Below are 15499 nucleotides of genomic sequence, written 5' to 3'. Positions count from 1 at the left end.
CAGCAGACATATTTTAAATTTAATCATCCTATCTAATGTTCAGCCAGAATCAAGGCTGCTTTTTTTTTTTTTTTTTTTGCCAGTGCTAAAATAGAACATCTGAGAATTAATGAGGGTCAATGATGGCTGTTTCTCTTTTCATCGGTCAGTATTTACAGCTGTTAGACTTCTTTTTCTCGAACTGCTTGGTGTTGATTTGCAGTATTCGGCTTTTCAGTAGACACTCTCTAAATACCATGCTGGGCAAAGATAAAACCTAATCTGTCCAGAAAACAGATCTTTAGGTCAGTGCTAATACAGATTATTTAGCCAGTGCCTACAGTTTGTCTGTAAACGTAGTATTTAGCACACTAGTATAAAAAAAACTAATGTAATAAGTTTCCTCACTTGAAAAGGGACAAGAATGTGGTTCTGGTAACCAAACAACATTGTTCTTTGTTTTTCCATCCTGCATTTCTGACAATAATTGATGTTATTAGCCAACCTCCACTCTGAAACTACATCAAAATCATGATCCTCAGACAAATCACACACCAGGCGTTTATCATTTGCCTGCCGGTCAGTGAACCCTCCGCAGATGCGTCTTCCCACCTTGAGCACAGAGGTTGCGATTGTGTGTGCGAATGATGTGTTGATGTGTGTTTAGCCTTTTTTTTTTTTTGCGTCACTTCCGTTCTAATTTTCCTGAGAGGATATGTGGGATGGTGGAGACAACTTGGCATGGGAAGGAGACATGTAGACTGACCTCTATTAGCATTCAAATAGAAGAAGAAACATTATTTTAGTCCTGGTGAGCAGTGGCCGTGTGGGGGTGCGTTTCTTTGCACCCTTCTGAACCGGTCAGACACCCATGAACGCAGCTGGGGGCTGGGAGACAAGTGCTTGCTCTCAGATCTTGACGCTCTGCGTTGTGTTATACATCAGGCCTTCAAGAACAAAGAGTTCAGAGACAAAGACTGTTGAAGGCAGGGATCGGCCTCTCGCCAGTTTGTCACTCACGGATGGCGTTTATTTCACTTTGCTCTTGAGGGTCAGAATTTCCAGCATCTATCATCACATAGTGGAAAATCACAGATATCCAAGAGCTCCATAAGGGGTTGAATTTTTTTTTTTTTCGCACTGTTCATTTTGATAATCTGTCCACACCAATAAAATGTAATTAAGCTCTCTTTTAACTCCCACCACAGTAAACTTTCCATGCCATGGCGTCCAAGTATGCAGCAAACAAGTCTCTAAAAGGGAGAGAGAGCGTGAGGGAGATAGAGACTTGGTGTTTGGAAATAGAATGTGCAAAAATACACTTGCAAGAGAAACAGACTTGGTTTTGTTGATTGGAAGAGTAGAGAGTTTGTGAACTGCTTTATTGGCTTTTGCCGCTCATAAGGAGCGACCCGTGCGTCTAACTTCATCACTTGGCGCCGCTACTATTAGAGTTATAAATAGACATGTCACCAACAACATTGGCGCAGGGGTTGTGCGAGTACAGGCACCCTCTGTCCCATTCCATGAGGCCACACCGGTGTTCCTGTTCAGTTATTTATGAAGGGACATGTTGCTCCGGAAAACTTGAATGGCAGCTTAAATAATCAAACGGCAGCGAGCATTGTGTTTGACAGGCACCCCTCCTCCTTTCCCTTCGGGGTATGGCATGTTGCAGTATAGCTCTCCTTGTCATGATGGTGCAAGTGGCTCAGATATGACTGCTGTCACTCTACTCAAAGGTGCCCCACTCCATCTTGTGACTGGGGCTACATGGTTACACCCCCCCCACCCCCCTTCACCACGCATTCCCTTTCCCCACTACCGGCCCGGCTGGATGCAGGAATGCCTTGTCTCACCCTCAGCGAGAAAGCGTCGTGAGCGTTCACAGCCCTATGGCGTGTGTGAGTGTGTTTGTGTGCGTGCATGTGAGTTTATTGTGCAGCTCTGTGTGTGTACTGCGGCAGGGCTCAGCGTGACAGCCTGAGTCAGTGGCGTGCCCCTGTGTAAGGATGTGAAAGTGTGTCACTGGGCTAGTTTGTGAGAGTGCAGTCAAATGCTGTCCTACAGCTCCTCCAGGCTGCCAGCTGAGGTTTACAATGCTTAATTAAACACTTTATTTCAAGTGGCCCGTCATTGGATTTGCTCAAATGCAGTCTCTGGCCAACCGCACATACATCATCATGGGCTGCTGGTTTAATGGCCCGTGGAGTATTGTACAATTTGTGAGATGATTGCAAATGTTAGCGCTCCTAACGGATGGCACTCGCCGCATCGCTTGAAAGCCGGTCATCAGGAGCTGACTGTGGATCTGTCCTGAGCGGAGAACTCATCAGATTATTCTCCAAGGTGTTTCCAGAAAGCTTTTCATTGTTTCGTGTTAATCGTTCGGTCATCACTTGGTTATTTGTGATTGTTGTAATGAAGGATTATCGTCTCTCAAGGCTGCTGTAAACACTGACGTGCAAGTTGTGCGAGCATGTGACCCGAGAAGGCTACAGACTATTTGTCTACAGTTTCGGATTAAGTCTGACGTTATGCTCACAATCGATGTAGTATAACATCCAAATTTGTACTTGGTTATTCACTTCGCTTTGTTTTCCTGTACGGATTTCATGCAGTGAACCTGATAGAAACTTTCTATATGCAGGCAGCTGAATCACAAGCAGTGGTAGGAAAAAATAGTTTTGGGGCGACTCCAAAAAGGATTTTATGCTACAACGTACGAATGAGAGTAATAAATTCATCACCGTTTAAATTTAAACACTAATAAAGTCCCACAGTTTTCCTTCTCTTAGTTTCCTGTAGGCTTCCACACAGACATTAACCCTTTATCAAACAAATCCTTTAATACATTGTAAACACGGAGCGAGTTACCTCCTGTCCTCGTCCCTCAGTTTGGGAGAGGGGGAGTCTTTGTGTGAGAGTTGTTATGATGGGGAGTGTAGTGTTACTGTTTGGGGTTTTGGCGATATCTGAGCCACAGTGTTTGAAGTAAGGTCCACTGAGGGGAAGTGGCCCACCAGACCGCTGGTCAGATGACTTCCAGTATGCCGGGGATTAGGGCCAGTTGATGTGGCAGGTGTGAGGGGATATGACTGCACAGTGACCAGCTCCCTCGCTGCTTCAACTGGAACTGGAGTTTAGTGGAAGATTTTAGATGCTAATGCTGGTTATTATTGCTCCAAATTAATGCCAATTGCAAGCACGATACTTGTCTTTGAGTGAAATCTTTGCTGTGCTGCATGAGTAGAAGCAGATGTGTTGTGATTGCCTTTGCACTAGAGCTAAGTGTCAAATAGGGAGATCCAATCAACTTTAGTAAAAATAAAAACAGCGGACATATATGTTGGCACGTTTATTGTGCATGCAATAATTGTGATTTCTCAATACTTGGCACTGATTTTGATACGCAGTGTTGTTTAAAGAGGACCAAGCCAAACCAAGATATTACATAATAGCAATTTCTTGAATAAGACACATACTTTCACACAAGATGCATATATTTAAAACAGTTACACATAAACCAGAAAGTTTCAGTCTTGGGTCAGTTTTCAGTCAAGTTTGTTTGATATGACTTTAACCAGAAAAAGGTTTAATACATAGCATCTGTTAAATAAAAGCCATCGAAGTGGGTGAAGCTCTCTCAGTGTTACAGAATACAAATCAACTAAACTTTAAGTGCTCATGATATTTTTAAAGAACAGTGCTTTTACCTGTTTCTCCTGTGCTCATGTATTGTTTTTCTACATTTCATATTATCAAGAGTAGTCGAAAAAGAACATAGTTTCAGCCCAGCTTATTGTAGATTCACATGACGTCTCTTCAGCTCTGCAGAGGAATCTTCCTAATAACCTTCCTGGAGTTTACAGCTGGATGTCGGGAAGAGGACACAATTATGTGCTTTCCCACAATGCCCAGACTGTGGCCTTTTGATAAACAGCACGACATGTGGTCTGAAAGTGCAGATTTCAATCTCGTGTTTGCGTCAGCCAAAAGTGAGATTTAGTTTATTTACATATAGGACATGTTTGCCGAATGTGAATCAGAATTAATGTGAAGTAAAGATAAACAGGGGCCATTAGCCTTGGATTCATTTGACAGACGCACACGGGGTCATGTTTGAGTGTGTGTGCGTGCACACGCGCAGGTGTGCGTGCGTATGTGTTTGTGTGATGACATTTCCATGGAGGGCCGGGGCAAGGTTTATCAATCATAAACATGAGCCGATGGATCCCATTACGCTGTGGAGATATGTGTGTTTACTCAGCAGTGTGAAGAGCAAAGAGAGACAGGAGGGAGAGACAGACGCATGCAGGCTTATCCCTCTCTGTGGACGCTGCCGCTAAAATATCCACATCGCTCCCAGGTCATTATTGTCAGCGCTTAAAAAACCCCCCCTCACTTCTTCCTGTTTATGTAACAATGAAAAAAAAGGGTTTGCTATCCAAATCTTATTTAAGCATTGTTGTCTTCACAACAAATGGATTGACTGGAAGAATCAGAGAAGCCCGGGGGCTTAGTTTGAGGCAACATCCTACTCAGTCCTTTTCCAAGGAAATGATTGGAATTCCTTCTACTTAACATGCCTAATGAGTAGAACAAGGGAATCACAAAGAAGAGGGTTTTTCTTTCACTCTTCTGTCTTTCCTTTCAACATTTTGCATGTAAATTAATTTCAAGCAACGATAAGAGACGCGGGAATATCAGGAAAATGAGACATACATTTGATGCATTTAGCGCTCTCTGTTTGTCATGGTTTTACACCAGTAGGATGGCCTCAGATAGCTACGCTTGGCAGAAACCTTATCTCTCCCTCGTCACAGTATCTCTTTGCTCCCCCATTCCAATCTCTGGCCAGACGCCCCCCGATTTTATTAATGCCCTCATCAGGAAGTGGGGCCTAGAGTTTCTCTTTACCAACAAACAAATTAGTCTTTGTATTTGAGTGGCTCCACCCCTCCTCCCTCTCTCTCCGGCTGCTGGAGAAGCTGGAAGAAAATTCTCAATGAAACAAAGAAGACATGCAGCTCGATGGCTCACAAGTGGAGCCCAGGGGCATTGGTGTTGATTGGAGAAAGCAAATACTATTTTCTACCAGAGTAATCGTTTCCGTTCTAAATTTGGAGAAGTGAGACACCCTGACAGGAGCAAATATAGCCCATTCATCCCCATAAACAATGTGGCTTCTATTATTGGCAGAATAGTTTGAACAAAGAACATCAAACATGGCTCGACTGAAGTGGAGTTAATTTACTCGCAGGGACGGTTTGAGAGCACACACACATTATATGGTTGAGTATATGCCAGAGAGAGGTCCCATATGTCATTTTTGAATGATTTCTGCAGCCATTGTCCCATTTTAAAGGACAATCTGGTGGTTTATTTTGGGACTAGAAACAGTTTAGCTCTTTGCTTTATCTCTTTGCCACGGATAGTGTTTTGACAAGGATCAGAGACTCATGTCGAAAACATGCCTGTCTGTCTCATTGGACAGGCGCTGTGTCAGTGTTGCTCACTGCGACGGCATCCTAAGCCTCTGTAAGAACATAACAGGTTTAACCAAGGGGCTCATATGTCAAGGCATTTCCTGTGCTGACCGTTGAACCTTCTTTTAGACAGTTCAAAATAATATGCAACCTGTTTGCAGCAGTATGTGCCTGTTCTGCAGTTTTATATAAGTCATTTGTCGTTTCATACATTTTTAACACAATGCATTGTAAGAGAGATAAGAGGTTTTTATCTGTTAGGTTTTTACAAAAGACCTCTTCAGCGTATTGGTTGTTAGATTAGAGCAGTGATTCCCAAACAGGAGTCCTACACAGGTTGTACTTCTGCAGTTGCTTGGAGGTACGTGAAAAGATTGTGGAGTTGCTCAGCAAATTAAAAAAAAAAGATATGGAGTCAGCTGTAACACAATGTGTTGCAACTGGGAGTGCATGAAGGCTTGTTAGCAAGCAAGCAGGAAAGTATAAACTATATACTATATATAGCTAAAATTAATAGATTAATGGGTGAATTAGTTAATGCTAAGTTGTGATGGATTGTGAAAAAGCTAGAACTTCTGGATAAATATTAAAATAGTTAGCTAAAAGCAATGAATAACTAGTTACAATAATCAGCTAAAGGCAATTGATTCATGGTTAACGTAGTTTGCTGAAAGCAATGGATGAATGATTGAAATAGTTAGCGAAAAGCAAGCGATTAATGGTCTGTCTCAATGGATATGTGGTTGAAACTTCTACGTCTCCTAACTGCTACTAATGCACAACTTGACAAAACTGACCTAAACATTTACAATTCAAAAGCATGAAAAAAAAACCAACAACAAAAAACAAACGATAGCCACGTCTGTGTCATTAACAGTGTAAAGGAACAAACTGTTTAAAATCAGTTCATACATTTGGAACGTGATGGCTGCTGTAGATAGAGGAGCACTTGAGCTTGAGGTTATGGAACTACTGCTCTAGAGCACAATAACATTATGAGAATATCATCTACCATTAATTCCCAGGTGAAGTAATTGATAGTCACGATTAGAGGGAGAGTTGATTGTCATCAATAATAAATCATGTCTTTGTTGTTAATGTTTTTTTTGTGTGTGTGTGTGTGTGTGTGTGTGGTGCTCCAGCACTGTGGTTTCAAGTGTTGTTTTCCGAGCACAGAGGAATGGCTTATTCAAAGAAGGCTGGGGTTATCTGAGGCGACAGGCAAAACATTTCTCAGAGAAATGTGGGTTTGCATCCGATGTGATGGACACAGAAGGTCTACCAAACATGTCAACTTGTAAACCTCAGTGTGAAACTAAATAACAATTTCCCCAGTCACCTGTATATTAAGACGTCATCACTTGAGCTGACTGTGATGACAATATCTCTGCCTTGTTGAAATAAAAACGCCTGCTGGAGAGAACAGCATGGATGTCTTGTAACAGCTGGATACTGGACCCAAAGATGGGGCCTGTGAATTCCAATAAGAATTGCTCCTCTGCTGCATCTGGCAAAAAAGGCTTCGGGGTTACTTCCGGAGTTATATGGCACACTGAATATGTGCAATAATGTTAATGCCATCAAGGCTCTGACTCAGCCAGGCTATGCAAACCAGTCCTGAGACACAACACAAACGTGTGCAGCGTGCTCATACACAGTGGAGACATCGTGCAAAGATTAAACCCCCATGACTTGGCCATGTTTATAGCTGGAGGTGTCCCATTAAAGGTGGGGTGAGTCACTCTGGAGAGAAATTGTCGATATTGCCATTTTTCCCTCACAATGCAATCACATGTTAGCATGTAATCCCCATCTCCCCTTCCTGTCCCCGTGTCCCGTGTGCATGAGCACGAATGCCACCTGTTGCTGATTGGATGGAATAATGCTGTGTGGCTCGGTCTGAGCCGCTCTGTTTGTTTCTAATTTGCAGGGGGTTTTTTTTCAGTGCACACATGGAAATGGACAGCTAGCAGACCATTAGGAGATATTTGCTCGATTTCAGATTCAGGGAATATCAACAATCTTTCTCCAAAATGACTCACCTCACCTTCAGCATTTTACAGATGTCTTTTTTACAATGGTGTTCTATGGGGAAAATGCTTCTTTAGGTAGAGTGGGTCATCCACTCATCATACGGTTGGTCGTTCGATCCCCAGCTCCTCCAGACTGCATGTTGTACAAGTATCCGTTGGCTGTACGGTACCTCGAAGTCCATTCACCATTTTACCATGAGTGGCCATTGGGAAAAATTGGAAGCAAGGCTCACCGGTGATGGCGTATCAAGCTCTTATCACACATTCATGGAGAACACTCAGAACACACCTTAACTTCTTTCATACAGTGTAGAAACATGGTGTCCTTGCACTGCACACACACTCTTTTTCAGAGCTCTGTATTATTTGTATGTATGACATGTTCCCAGCAGAGTATCAGCCTTACCATCTTGACTAACAGGATTACATGCATCAAGAAGATTACTATAATTAAAATCTTTTGGCAAAAGCAATCTACATGCTAATCTATACGTAGCATTACTGTATTCCCCACCAAACATGTTCATTTCTGATACAAAAGCGAATCTGTAATAGTCTCTTTATTTGATTCCACATTTCTTGATTAAGAGTAAATGGATGCATCCTCATGTGTTGTGTTTTTGTCTTCCAGTCTGTGGTCCGAGTATCGACATCCGAAATGAGATCAGTGAGTTCAAGCGGCTGGAGAACTGCACGGTGGTGGAGGGCTACCTGCAGATCCTCCTCATCAACGACAAGACCAACAACATCCACCAGGAGGTCTTCCGCTCCCTCAGCTTCCCAAAGCTGACCGTCATCACCGACTACCTGCTGCTGTTTCGCGTCTCGGGTTTAGACAGCCTCAGCATGCTCTTCCCCAACCTGAGTGTCATCCGCGGGCGCAATCTCTTCTACAACTACGCCCTGGTGATCTACGAGATGACCAGCCTGAAGGACATCGGCCTGTACAACCTGAGGAACATCACCCGTGGAGCCATGCGGATCGAAAAGAACCCTGAGCTCTGCTACCTGGACTCGGTGGACTGGTCACTTATTATGGATGCTGGGTTCAACAACGTTATCAATGGGAATAAGAAGGCAAAGGAGTGTGACAATGTCTGCCCGGGCATCATGGAGGATAACCCTCTTTGTCAGAGGACGTCGTTCAATGACAACTACGACTACCGCTGCTGGACCTCCAACCAGTGCCAGAAAGGTAACCTGAACTCTGTGGTGTTTCATTTCATTCAATCACCCAACAGATAGCGTCGAGAAAGAAGGTAAAGCAGCGGATGCTTTTAAACGCAGTGTTCCGAATGCATTTTAATAGCGGCAGTGTTTGTGCGATATTTTGCGATACAAGTACAGCAAATGCAGATCTGACTTTGATCTAGGTAGGTGGTTTCCAGTCTCGTAAACAGTCTGAAATTGTGCATTTTTTCGCCGGCGAACAAATCCCATGAATCTATGCAGTGTTTTTCCTTCATTTCCGTCAGGCTGCAGGATTGTCCACGGGCCAGTGCAAACATTTCCTCTCTGTTCATTATAGAGACCTTGTCTTTAGTTCAGGCTATTTGTGGAGTGAAGGATGGCTGCAATATAGAGCACCAGGTATTAGAAAGGCATACTCAGTTGAGGTTAAAGTTGCTCTGCCAAGAAATAAGCTAGTCTACCTGTCTGGACCATGTCAGTTAAATATTTGCCTTAGGGACTTTTTGCAATTTATGAAAAGGGGTATATTGAAGAATCTGGGGGAGGGTCATCCTTGTTTAACTTTGGCCCAGCAGTAGGGTCATGCATTTTTTAAAACAGTTCAGAGGAGGGTCATATTATATATATATATATATTGAAATTTAATTCGATCCGCAGGTTTGAATTAATTTCGTGTGTATTTGTCAGCTGTCTTCAGTTTGTCTCGAGTGAAGCAGCTTGTAGCCACATTACATATGACCGCCGCTCTTTTTCTCTCAGATTTCAGAGTCAGAGACAGCTTGTGCTTTTTCATTAGAAGTTTGGACAAGCAGATCAGCTGTCTCATACGGCTCCTAAAGGCAGTTCAAGCCTTTTCTAACATGCTGCCGCAGCCTGTTGAACACAGACAGATAAAGCCAAACTTTTGATGGGGCCCCTGGTAGAAATGTTTTGTGGTTTTTGACATAAAATCCAACTATTTTTGTTTTTCTGTCACATTTCTTGCCTTTGTCGCTTTTCATGCAGCTACTTTGAAGATATTAAGCTCCTTGTTTCCTTAGGCCGTCCATGCTTCGTTTTTAACTTTTCTCCAAGGGTGCAGAGGCCAGGCTTATGAATAATTTTTCAAAGTTGCAGGCAGTGTCACATATATTATTCTTCAAATACAAAAAGGCCATTGATGATTTTTATCAGAAGTTCAAATTCCTCCACTGACTGCACTTAGAAATAACACACAAATGCCCAATCTCAACGGCTCAAACGGCAATCACAAAGAAATCATGAAAAGCTATTAGCATATCTTTAAAGTGAAAAATGCCTGAGCTCAGCTAACGTATAAGTACAATAATGGTGCTTTAATTTCATTATGCGCCTGTATTAAAAACATGCCAAGACTCACATTCTACAAGTTATTGGTGTGTGTTGGTACTTGAAGGCCTTTTAGACACTGATAACAAGATATAATCGGACAAGTTATGGCCTTCCATCTTTTTGCATTTTTGCTTTGATAGATGGAAGATACAGATGTTGTTTGTGTGTGGTTGAGAGGGTGACATCAATGCCGAAGCTTTGCTGTTGTGCGCTATTTACCTTTATTTATTTATTGTGCACAGGCTGTTAACGCACTGGCCTCTTGTATTTGCTTCCCTCTGGAGTCTAAATATCCATACTGTCCCATAACGTAGTGGAGTAAATAAAAGATTTACAGACAAACTTTTTTTCTTGGTGAGAAAGATCATGTCAGAATTGACGCTTTGCTGTAGAAAACCTGTTCACGCTCCAGCTCTGTGCCATTTTCTCTGTTCTCTCATCAGTTGTGAAATAATGGTGGGAAAATGTTCCTCCAGCCCTTTTCTATTGAGGACCTGTGTGCAGCTCCCATGGTCAGTCGGGAGTCTCAAACACCACCCTCCTTCACCCCCGGGGACCCTCAGAACAAATAGTGGAAATCAAGCTTGCGTCTTTTCCCTAGTGACCACGTCTGTTTCTATAGAAAAGCTATGGTGTTTATTGTTGTGCCTCAGTTTATTCTTGGATGCACTGAGCTGCTCGGTCCATATACAGTTGGTTACAATAGTTAGAAAATCTGCATGGTTTGATTTTATTGGAAAATCCAAAAACAAAACAAAGAAATCCTAAAATCACTTTATGTACAAGATGCTACACTGTGAAAGGTGCGACGGCCTTCGAGTCAAGTCTGTTCTTCCCACAGTAGATACTGGAGTACGTGGTGTTTTGCTGTGAAACCCTCTGTTGTTCTCACATGTCGGACTTGAGAGGCAGAGCAGCAGCATTGTTTGAACCAGTTCACTTCTCTCTGAGGCCCAGGCAGAGGTCAGGGTAACTGCATTCATCTGGAGGGCCTTGAGGTCTCAAGGCTGCAGATAAAGGCTCCAGGGGGCTACACAGTGGGGAAAAAAAAGGAGGAGTTACTGAGGCAATAATGGAGCAGAATGAAGCCAGATTAGGTCTGTTAATATTCCAGGCTTCATGCACAGGTAGCATTTCTCACCCTGTCTTTGTTTTTTTGAAAGGCTCGATGTGTCTACCTCTCTCCTTCCTGCTTAAGATTCCTCTCTCCTCCCTCCACCCCTCTGCATAATTGCCTTGTTTTTCTCCAGTACAGATGTTCCTTCAAGGGCATTCAGTGGTTTTCTAGTCAATACGGCCCGGTCTCCTCTTTAATTACACTACATGAGGAGGGAGTGCTGTCTGACTAGCACACTACTTTAGCCTCTGGGCCTTCTAGTGCTTCATGTGAATAACAGAACTCCTCATTTCCACATGTTTGTCCACCTACCAGATACTGTATCCACAACAGTTTGGGGTGTTTTAGATTATAGTCTTCTCAGAGGTGAATGTAAATATGATGCTGGACAGAATAAGCCAGGTTCATGCTGTGCTTGTGGCTGGATGGAAGTGAGTGGGAGCGACTGTGTGGGGAAGTGCAGATCGGAGCAGAGGTTCCGGGTGCTTTTTTAGTGGCAGGCAGCGATGCGTACAGAGGCCCTGACTGAGGAGCCGTAAGCAGGAGGAGGGGCACTGAGGGGAAATGTCAGACAAATGTCAAATATACAAGCTTGAACGGCAAGCTCTCGCTAAAGCGCGGCGCTCGGAGGGTTGGAAAAATGCCCGTCACTCCCCCTGTTTTTTGCCCCCCTCCTCCTCCTCCTCCTCCTTTTTCAACCCCTTGTGTTTCCTTGTAAATCCTCCCTTCCCTCCCTTCTGCTGCTTTCCCCTCTTCCTAAACGCTGTCTGTCCGTTTCTTCCTCCATTCGCTTAGCCCCGGCCTGGATCTCATCTCTGATTGTCCTTGTCAGTTGGTCGGCTGGTGTTTCCTCCTCTATTTTCACCTCGCTCTTTTCTGCTGTGCTGCTTATCAGGGGCTGTTAACAGCTCTGGCTGTCAGATATCTCTCCATTGTTTACTTGTCGGAGACATTCTCTCATCACTGCGGTGGTCACAGCCAACCGGCTTGTTTGGCCAGGTCCTGGATCCTTTGACATGGCCCGCTGTTTGCTTTGAGTTTTTTGGGGTTCCCGTGACTAAAAAGTGCCTGGCCTGCTTCAAACAGTCTCCTCAGGTCTCTGTGTTTGCTGCAGACAGGCCTGCTTTTTGCCCTTGGACCTGAGCCAAAGCCAGATAGACAAGAGGCTTTTAAAGTTAGGGAGACGAGCAGGAAAGCACGCTGCTGTGTCCATGCCCGGTCTGAAGGCAGGTTAGTCTCCATAGCTCCACAGGGAGGCACACACTCTCACACTTGCTGGTCCTTGCATAGCTCACATGTCTCCTTTATGTGATAGAATATTACCTTACAGTACGCTCACCCTCGCAGGCACACTGGTCTGGCTTCTCAACTCTTACCTCCTTTTACTGTCTGATTTTAGAGAACATCGTGTCCTGAATGTCGCATGTCGATAATGATAGACGGGTGGCTGAAGTCTGGCCCGTCTGTGAATGCATAATGAATCAAAATTCCCACATGCTGAAAGTGCCTTTGCCTGTTGAGAAAGCAAAACTGAGGTGGACGAAGTGCTTTGGTGTCAGTTTGCATTTTAGGGCCTGAGCTATAGTGGTGTAAGGTGAAATTTGATGGAACGGAGACCTGCTGTCCTGCCACAGACAGTCTGTGCTCTGTGTGTCCTTGTACTGAACCCAGAAGAAAACGCAGCAGAGCGAAAGCATTTGGGAGCCCTGGCAGTTGGGAGAGCTGTCCACCGGCCCGGGAGACTTTTGCATTTGATAATATGTTTACTCCCTCCTTGCCAGAGCCCCACTTGATATCTCTGGTCTGAGTGCTCTGACCTAAGCTCACCACACAGCAGGGGAAAACAGTTTGTGACTGTAGGGTAAGCAGGTTCAGACAGGCACACATTGTTTTTTTTTTTTAAGATTTTTTTTTAGCTTTTTACCTTTATTTGACAGTGCAGCTGTGGTAAGGACACAGCAAGAGTCCATTAGTCACATGCTCCACCAGGTGAGCCATCGAGATGCCCCACACAACATTTTATACTGCAACTGTTCACAAGAGCAGCTCCATCAATGCAAAAATCATAGTCAGGATTATTTTGGTCAATATTGAGATCACAATTATTTAACACGATTACTCATTGATTTTGGAAACATCATACAAATTGTTAAATTTGAAGAAAAAAATAAATGTCTTAATAATAATGTAAAATAATAATATGATAGTTGTAAAGACTTGCTCGATTAATGATGTGTGTTATAATGTTGTTTTTATTTGCTGTGTAAAATGTGAGAAAGGATTGCTGAAACGCAACTCATCCTGTTTGGCTGCTCCGAGCACCGGTACTGTAACAGCGTGGATAGATGCACATTAAAATCCATGAGGCGGTTGGCTTGACCAGCAGCACAATAACTTTTATCTTGATTTTCTAGTTTTCATAATCGCTGGAAGCCAAAGTTGTAGTTGAAAATATTTTTCGGTTAATCACCCAGCCCTTATTTTTTTTACTGTTTTTGCTGTTTTTTGTGAATTTCTATAGTTTGATGTCTTTTTATAGAGTTTAAAAGGGTTTTCGTAATGTTTCTTATTGTCATGAATGTCTCTTGATGCTTCTCTACACTGTCTGTGGCACTGAGCCCCTATTGGTTCCTACTGACCACACGAATCTCAAAAAAAAAAAAAAAAAAGCACAGCTCACAAACAAATAGTTATTTTTAATGAAATTTTCTTTAAAAGCTGGTCGCTGTGATTTTTAGCAAACTCAAACAGAAGGAAATAGTGAATTTATCGGGGCCTATTTATGCTCCGTGTTTGCCGGCTAAGAGCTAGACTTATTGATACTTTAGGAGTGAGGCATGTATGTTAAGTTGGGTGGAATGAGTCTGCCCCTTTAAGTATATAAGGTAGAAATTCCTTCAGGCTTAGTCATTGCAGTTGTGAGGGGATAAAGAGGGGGAAATGCGTAGCACAGGCGGTACAGTATGTGCAGACTACATGTGCAGGGCCATACAGAGCGTATTTGTTGGCAATCAGGAGCGGAACTGATGGCCGTGATGATAAAGATGTAGGTGAGGTCTATTTTAGTGTTTTTCTGGGAGTGTTGCACACCAAGGTGGGCCGAGTTCTTCTGATCATCTATCAAATGTTTTTGTTTAACCAACATCCAACAGCAGATACAGCTACGCTTATGAATATTTAATGGCTTTCTTATCAGAGTCCTGCGGTTTTAGGGACAGGAAGCAGAAAAGGACTCAAATTCCAGTCTTGATGGTCCGGTGCTTTCCTGGGGGCACACTCACCACCGTGACTCAGTGCCCATACATCCGATGTTTCCACCCCGGCATGAACTACTCGCCTGCGCTCTGCTCCATTTTGTACAAAGCTTAGGCAGCGAGCCAGTGTTAGTGCCCAAGAGATGGCACTCATGTCCATCAGACTCATTCATTCCTGCCCACCCACAACCACCAGACTAAAGATGGAATAATCAGATCCATCATGTTCTCCACAAGCATGCTCACATTTTCTTCTGTTTCTGTTCATGGCTCACAACAGACTCCTGGAAAAGGAGAAAGTGGGCCTGTGCTTGGTCACTGCCCAGCATTTCAACACATTAGTGCAGACGGCTCCTGTGTGGCACAGACCTTGTAGGTAACTCCAGGAGGATGTATTCAACATGCGAGACACAGTCGTCCTGCTCAGTTAACTCTACCCCTGCTGACACTTGGTGTGTGTGTGTGTGTGTGTGTGTGTGTGTGTGTGTGTGTGTGTTCACGTCCTTGTCTCTATTATTTCCCCGGAGGACTGGGGGACTATTGATTCACAGTGTTACAACTCCATGGTGTCACTGAAATAAATACATTAGAGAAAGCAGACAAAGCTCCCTTCACGGCAGCCCTTCCTTCTGATTGTGTTCTCACATGCTTGTTAGGGATGTAACGGTACGTGTATTCATCCAGAGCCGTTTGGTTCGGGATGAGACTTCCTCAGTTGGATCGCTCCACGTGACCCAAACAGTTACTTTCAAAATAATATATTAACGTCTACTATTCATGGAAGACAAATTCTAGAGCTTGAGTTTTGGCAGTGCACCAGTTGTTGTCTGTCAGCTGTAGCATGCTAGTTGGCTTTGCCCGGTTAGCCTGGCTTGTCAGTTTCATTTAGTTCTGCTGCCGTCCGAATGACAAAAACAAATGAGAGACCAGAGCTGGAGGATCCTTCCATGATGTTTAGGTCCAGTGCTCCAGTGGGAGCGTTACAGCTTCCCAGTTAGTTACAGCAAACATGGATAAAGAGTGGTGTCAGACTACATGCAGGCATTGTTCAGCTGAATTCAGGTATGTCAGTGGAGACACATCAAG

At 43.6% G+C, this 15499-nt stretch overlaps 1 protein-coding gene across 2 annotated transcripts in view; it reads left to right on the top strand.

Annotated features, from left to right (window-relative positions):
• The window catches only part of igf1ra (insulin-like growth factor 1a receptor), a 79133-nt gene that overhangs the window by 2279 nt on the left and 61355 nt on the right, over positions 1 to 15499 (top strand). For both annotated transcript variants that reach the window (XM_076732966.1, XM_076732967.1), the window contains exon 2: positions 8133 to 8696. In XM_076732966.1, the coding sequence (XP_076589081.1) occupies positions 8133 to 8696 (564 nt within the window). The remainder of the gene's footprint in view (positions 1 to 8132; positions 8697 to 15499) is intronic.

The sequence above is a fragment of the Chaetodon auriga genome, chromosome 6, assembly GCF_051107435.1.
Source record: "Chaetodon auriga isolate fChaAug3 chromosome 6, fChaAug3.hap1, whole genome shotgun sequence".
Taxonomy (NCBI): domain Eukaryota; kingdom Metazoa; phylum Chordata; class Actinopteri; order Chaetodontiformes; family Chaetodontidae; genus Chaetodon; species Chaetodon auriga.
This window is presented reverse-complemented; position numbering and strand designations above follow the sequence as displayed.